Source organism: Fukomys damarensis, unplaced genomic scaffold, assembly GCF_012274545.1.
Source record: "Fukomys damarensis isolate Sample0158 unplaced genomic scaffold, DMR_v1.0_HiC HiC_scaffold_39, whole genome shotgun sequence".
In the NCBI taxonomy this organism is placed as follows: Eukaryota; Metazoa; Chordata; class Mammalia; order Rodentia; family Bathyergidae; genus Fukomys; species Fukomys damarensis.
In genome coordinates, this window is record NW_022900951.1 from 66,224,970 (window position 1) to 66,232,352 (window position 7,383).

The following is a 7,383-nucleotide window of genomic DNA, read 5'->3' on the forward strand; positions in this document are numbered from 1 at the left end:
CTTCTATCACCCTGAAAAAAGCCCTCAGCTTTTCTTCCAGAGTACTGCACTCATTTTCTAATTGGCCTCCCTGATTCCACTGTTATTCTCTTATGGTTTCTTTTCCAAAGCCAAGGATGATCTTGTTAAAACAACATTGTGTCATTACCAATCAGTATTGCCCTGTAGCTTATCTCAATTAAAAGATAAAATCCTTGAAACTAGCTGTGTTACCTAGCCTGATCATGTGTCCTGTTACTCATATATCTTGTCTATTACTATATTGGTTTCTAAGACATCCCTTGGGATCATTGTACTTTCCTTCAGCTCATCCTGAAGATACCTATAGGACATACACCCTCATCTCCTTAAATTATTTGCTCAAATATGACATTTCCAGAAGAATTTCCCTAGCCACTCTATTTAAAATTGCAAATCACTCCAAAACCCCATATGCTTCCTGCTGCTTTATTTTTCTGAGTAGCATTTACCACCATCTGATAAATATTTCACCCAATTATCATGCCTCAACCAACTTGAATGTTAAGCCCATATTGGCAGATGTTTTTAATTTGTTCATTGCTGCATTCTTAGTATAAAATTTTAATTAAATAACTTTTTCCACTTAATATTTATCAGGTGCTACCCTGTTTATGCCTGACCCCAAACTCATGGATCATGGGCAGTCCTATCCAGAAGACGGGGAAAAAAGCATATGCTACAAGCCAGCAAATTTATGAAGCAGTTAAATCATTGTGGACAAAAAGTACCAAAAAGGAATCACTCCCTGAGCCTAAAGGAAAAACTAAGCTAGGAAACTCTGATGAAACAGAAATACCTGCAGAAACAACTCACATCCTGAAACCTTCAGTGCCTTTGCCAACAGACTTCAGTTCTGCAACAATGATAAAATCAGAACCCACCTCAGGTGCTACCCTGTTTATGCCTGACCCCAAACTCATGGATCATGGGCAGTCCTATCCAGAAGATGAAGATATGTACAGCACTAGAAGCTGAAATAGACTGCATAAAGAACTACAAAATTTGGGAATTTGCAAATGATGATGAAAAATTATGCAACGAGTAACTGACATACACAATATAATTTAAATCAAGTTTTTCCTTGGTGTCTTCCAATATACAGTTTGATCAGTCATGTAAAGGATTAACACACAAAGTCTGAATGCAAGCCAAACAATATTAAATGATTGTTTAAGTAATACAGATTGAGGTTTTAGTTTGCATTTGATGAGTTTCAGTGACTTATTACAAAGCAAAAAAAGCAACGATAAACACATACAAGATTAAAATCTGAATGTATTTATATGTATTTGTTTACATATGTATATTTATGTGTTTTAAATTTTCAAAATTAATTCCAATTAATTTGGTGTGTGGAAGGATATGTTCTTTTTTTCCCATTTCTCTGAGCTGGAATAAAATATCCAAGTGTTATGTCATGTGGGCTTGGCTTTGTCTTTTTGTTTTATTAATGCTAACTCCTCTTAAATGTCTAAAAACATCTCTATTTAAGAAGACCTACAGTATGTGTCATAGACCACAAATTCTAGTAAGTAGTCCTTCTACTGACAACTGGGCAGTTTACTATTCTGTTCCTCAGAAGAGGTATTGTAAACCATTTATTCTTCCCAAGGCTCAAACACCAGTAGAAGTTGACATTGCTTCCTATTTCATTAAGTAAAATTTTTAGACATGGCCATTTGCAACTACTTGCCATTTGCCTTTTGACTTAGCTCTTTTCAGCCATGCATCCTCCTTTTGTAAGTCTAATGTTTCTATTTATTTTCCACATCACAGTGCTTCCAATCTTTTCTAGAGCCATCTTCCTTCCTGTTTAATCTCATCTTTCTCTTTTCACTTGTTTCCTCAATCTCTAAAAAGAACGAGCTCTTCTCTATACAAAAGCAACAATAATAAAAGACAAAACTTTTCCTTAACTTTACCTCTTACTTCAATGAATCTTTAATTTCCTCCTGTGATTTCAATGTTTCTTTAAAAAATAATGTCCCTGTCTTTCAATGTTTTCTACTGTCCAACATCTTGGTATCTATCCCTACTTGAATCTTTATGTAACTATTGACTAGTCACTGTCCTTGGAACTCTTTCCTCCCCTTGCTTTCTATTACTTCTGTTTTTCTTGGGTTTTTTTTGGGGGGGGGTTGTTTGTTTGTTCATTTTCTCTTGCTCTGAATCACTTAAATGGTGAGCCTTTTCAGCTTGCATCTCTTATGATCTGTTTTTCATTCTATGTACTGTCTTATTTTCATTCAGCTAACTTCACTGGTTTCAGCCACCGTATATCATTATTCATATTTCCAGCCTCTATATTTCTGTAGTGCTGCAGACATATTTCTCAATTATTTATTATTTAACCCACCTAACATTCCATAGATATCTCAATATCAGTATGCCTAAAACTAAATATTGCCTGGTTCTTTCTCCATACTTTTTATTTCTCAAATGTATTCTACCTCATCTAATTCTATCATTGTCTTTTGTCAAGATTGTATAATCACTTGGGTTATCTCAATAGTTTACTAGCTGATTTCAATTTTTCTCTCTCCATAATGTGCCCTGTTTGCAAATAAACCAGTTAACAGTTGCTTAAATAAATATCTAAAGTGTGGATATTAGGCAGTACAGGATTGATACAGTAAATCATTAATGCCATCAAGGAACTAGACTTTCACTTTCTGATCTTGATAGCATGGTTGTTTTTCATTTCATGTCATAAGATGACTACTTTACATCTAGGGGACACATATACATTCAAAGTAGGAAGAGGCAGGCCAAAATGTGCAAAAGATGCTTCTAGTTCCCTTTAATTAAAAATAAAATGCTTTCTTAGAACCTCCACAGAATTCTGTGTATATTTAAGCCAGAGCTTTACAGCCACATAATTAGTTCAAGAAAGATAAGGGAAATTGTTTTATCCTGCATTGTAAAGGAAATGGATGAGGTTAGGAATGGATGTTGAGTTTGAGCAAACATACAGTGTCTAATACATGACTATTCTAGTCCATCTGTCATTTCTGGAAACAGTTATGTACAGCAGTCTTTGAAAGCTGCAGTAGCTTATTTTTGCCTGTTGAATACAATAAAAACTCCTTAGAATGATATGTAAGGGCCTTCATATGTGATCCAAGTGCACCTTCTCATCTTCCTTCTCCCTACTACTTTGCTGCCAATTTGTTATATTTATGACATACCTCTTGCTTAATGAATATACTTTACTCTTTATGCCTCTTGTTCTCTGCCTGTGCTAATATATTTTCTTAAAATATTCGAGTCTCACTCCACATTCTAACTTCCTGTCTATTCTCCAGATCCAATTCCTTTGTCACCTTTGTCAGTTTCCCAATAGAATTTATATGTTCTTTCCTCTGCATTCCCTTGAATGTGGTATTTATAGATTTGAAGACCACACAATTTATTATAATTAATATTTTTTCACATAGATGTTTTTTTAGGGTATGGCTGAATTATTCTCTTGTGCCTGTGAAATACCTACTATATAGCAAGAATTTATATATTCTGCCATAGTAGTTGCTGCTGGTTACAGGAACAAAAATAATTAAAATTCTATAAAGGACTCATACATACCTGGGAAAAGACAAATTTTATATAATGTGGTATCTGCCCCAAGAATAATATAGCAAAGAAGTATAGAGTTTCATAAATGGAATTTAGTTCTGAGATATCACCAAGATATGTGAGCTGCTCAAGATGAGGAATCAATTCACTTGCTAGTTTTTCACAGGTAACCCTTTACAACTTAACTCCAGTATGTAAAAAGACATTTTTAAACCTCAACTGTTTCTATGTGGATGTACCATATTTCATCAAATATAAAATGTCATAAACTTTTTTAAAATGTTGCTAGTTGAACATTACACTTATCTCATTTTCAGGTACACTGTGAAAAAAAACAACTTCCTAAATTTTCACAAATGTGGTAGGTAAAAAAATCAAAGTATGAGAGATTTTTTAATGAATTTCCTCTTTCAGATTATCAGCATTGCTACAAGCCATTAGTGTATTAGTTTAGATAATGGAGAGTTGATTGAATCTTCAAAAATCTGTCTCAAAGTAAAAGATAAACAGATCTGCACAAACCAGAATATTATGATCCCTTCCTATATTGTACAGCATCCAAAGTCAAATTGCTCTTACACACAGTGACATTCAAATGTTGAAGCATATGGGTATGAATTCTTACAAGGCCTCTTTCATTCTTCCCTTGCCATGTGCATGTGTTCTTCTCTGTTTAACCTGAACAGATGCCAGCCATCTTCATAGGAAATGTATAAAGCCCCTCAATAAGTCTATTATTCAGTAGAAGTCTGGATTTAAATGATGACAAGGGAGTGCATGCAGTTACTTTGATGTCGTGGTTATCTGATTTGTGATAGCATTCTGTTTAAACACAAATGAACAAATATTATTTTAAAGTTTTCAATAACTTATTGAAGGTCTACTGTATTCAAGGTATTATATTTGCATAATATGCACTTCAAGATTATATTATAGTTATCTTTTGGACTTGTCTGCAGTATGCAAAGAGAAAAGTCTCAGAGCTCTAAGTTTAGAAGCCCTTTCTTTGAATGATCAAAAATGATTTGCAAAGCCGGGCATGGTGGCAAGCGCCTGTAATCCCAGCACTTGGGAGGCTGAGGCAGGAGGATTGCTGCAAGTTCAAGACTAGCCTGGGCTACATAGTGAGTTCCAGAGCAGTCTGAACTACATAGTGAGACCCTGCCTCAAAAAAAAAAATGATTTGCAGAGTATTCTGGAGAAAAAGTCTGCAAAAAAATATACATGTTCTCATATGTATTTCCAAAATAAAAGAGAATCTTTTATGTTATACTCACTCATATCATGGACCTATTTTCTGGGAAACATTGCCTCCTAATCTCCTTCATGCTTCTACTGGAAAAAAAAGTAGTGTGGTTATATATTATATAGATATCAATTCTGGTAAAAAATAGAACGATCTATTCAAGTATTTGAATTGAAAATCCACTTTAATTTGCATAAAATATGAAGACATGTCAGACATGTTGAAGTGGTAAGATTAAGTACCTAATTTATGCCCTGTTACAGAATAGCTATTGAAGGAAATGATAATGTAAAGGATATTAACACTAATTATAACATGTACCTGAAAACATTTTCAGAACCTCAGCTTCAATACCTAGGCCTATTAATGCCAAATAAATGCTCTGTTGAAAAAATTCCACTTAATCACTTCTTTAGTTTAAAATAAGGAAATTGTAAAACCCTGTATCTGATTATTATTGTACTCCAGTGTATATTCAAATTCAATTCATGAATAGTTCTTATATCTTTTTCCTAATTGGAATGTGGTACCAAAGGTAATGGGAATAAATTTGAGTTTATTTTAAAGATCAGTGAAGAAGTTAATAGAAAATGGTATATTTTTTACCTATTTCTACTAAAACCAACCTAAAATATAAAAGCATTTTAAAATATAAAAGTATAGCTATTGTGGCCTCAGCGCAACTGATAAGAGGTGGAACTACATGGAGCTAGCCTATAGCCCCCCCACCCTGCAGCCCCCTGAACTTGGCAGTACACCAGTAAGAGGTGGAACTGCGTGGAGCTAGACTACAGCTCCCGCCACAGCCCCCTGACCTCGCAGTAGACTGGTAAGAGGTGGAACTGCATGGAGTTAGACTACAGCTCTTGTTACAACCTCCCGACCTCAGCAGTAGACCAGCAAGAGGTGGAGCTGTGTGGAGCTAGTCTAGAGCTCCTGCCCCCGCTCCTGAACATAGTAGACCAGTAAGAAGTGGAGCCAAGAAGGGGGCTCCAGTCCCCCCCACCCAAGGCCTCCCAGCCCACCTCTGGCCTCCTGGCTAGATGGTACCTGGATTTACACCACAGAAGCCCAGGGTTGTAAAGGCCATTGTCCTGAGCTCTAACATCGATTTTGATTTAATTCACACAGGTAAAGGTGATAGATTGATCACTACCACAAATTGTCATTTTCTAAGCTGTGCTTAATGCTTTTGGATTGCTGATTATAACACTTGGGCTAAGATGTTGTGATTGATCTAATCAATTGTCCTTCGTGGTATAATGAAAAAGAGATTGCCTCAGAATCATTAGACTCAAAACCTAAAGACAGGCTATAACAGGAAGATAGATGTATAAACCCAGGTATCAAATGAAGAACAGTACTAAAAACAAAAATAGAAATGAGAAGACATTCAAACAAGGCTCAAGAACAAACACAGACTTCCAGCTAACCAAAGGCAAATTCTGGGGGGAAAGAGGTGGAAAAGTCTGATAATCACCTGGGCAACCTGAACTGATAGCACAAAAAGTAACAAAACAGATGAATGAGGCTCTTGAAAAATTCACAACACACATAATTTCCCAGATAACTACAGAGATGGTGAGCAGAATGAATGACATGATTAGAGACTAGAACAGAAACAGATAAAAAACAAAATACATGAGTTCAGGACCATGATAAAAGCCATGAATGTTCAGCATAGGAAAGAAATGGAAACTATGACTGCCCAACATAGGAAAGAAATGGAATCCATGAAACATTCAAACAGATATACAGAAGATTTAAAAACTCTATTGAAAGTACACATAACAGACCAAGACAATCTGAAGAAAGGATATCAGGTATAGAAGACAGGATGGAGATCAATGACCATGAAAACAAGGATCTCTTAAAAATAGTAAGGGAACATGAAAAATCAATCCAATAGCCCTAGATGATACAAAAAAGAACAATATAAGACTGATAGGTGTCCATGAAAAACGAGGAGAAAGCACAAATGTCATAAAAAATCTGTGCACAGAATTAATAACAGAAAACTTCCCAACGGAACAAAATAATTTGAAATTCAGATACTGAGGAATATAGGATGCCAACTATCCATGATCAAAAAATAAAATCTACTCATAGACATATTTAAGATCCCAGAAACCCAAGAGGAGAACAAAATACTACAAAAAGAAAAGAAACAAGACACATGCAAAACAAAGTCCATCAGAATCACAGCAGGCTTTTCAGTTCAAACCCTCAAATGAAGGAGAGCCTGGAGTGAGGTATTTTAAGCCCTAAAATAAAACAACCTCCAACCTAGACTGATGGATTCTGCAAAACTCTTTTAAAAACGATGGGGAAGTGAGATAATTCCATGAAAAAGAACACCTGAGAAGCTTCATGAATGCCAAACCAGTACTCCAAACTATTCTCAATAATATCCTAGCAAAAGACAATAAAGATCACAACTCAATGAGGCCCAACAGCAAATCCAACAGGCAAGGCAAGAAATTAAAGGGAGGAGAGGATAAAGAGCCAACAACAGGATAATACCACGATGATAAACTCAATAT

At 35.4% G+C, this 7,383-nt stretch overlaps 1 protein-coding gene across 1 annotated transcript in view; it reads left to right on the forward strand.

The window, feature by feature from the left end:
- Apool (apolipoprotein O like) overlaps positions 1 to 1,439 on the forward strand; it is an 82,259-nt gene extending 80,820 nt beyond the window's left edge. The window contains exon 7 of the mRNA XM_010612865.3: positions 676 to 1,439. Within this exon, the coding sequence (XP_010611167.1) occupies positions 676 to 996 (321 nt within the window). The 3' untranslated portion in view covers positions 997 to 1,439. The remainder of the gene's footprint in view (positions 1 to 675) is intronic.
- Positions 1,440 to 7,383: the final 5,944 nt, after the last annotated feature.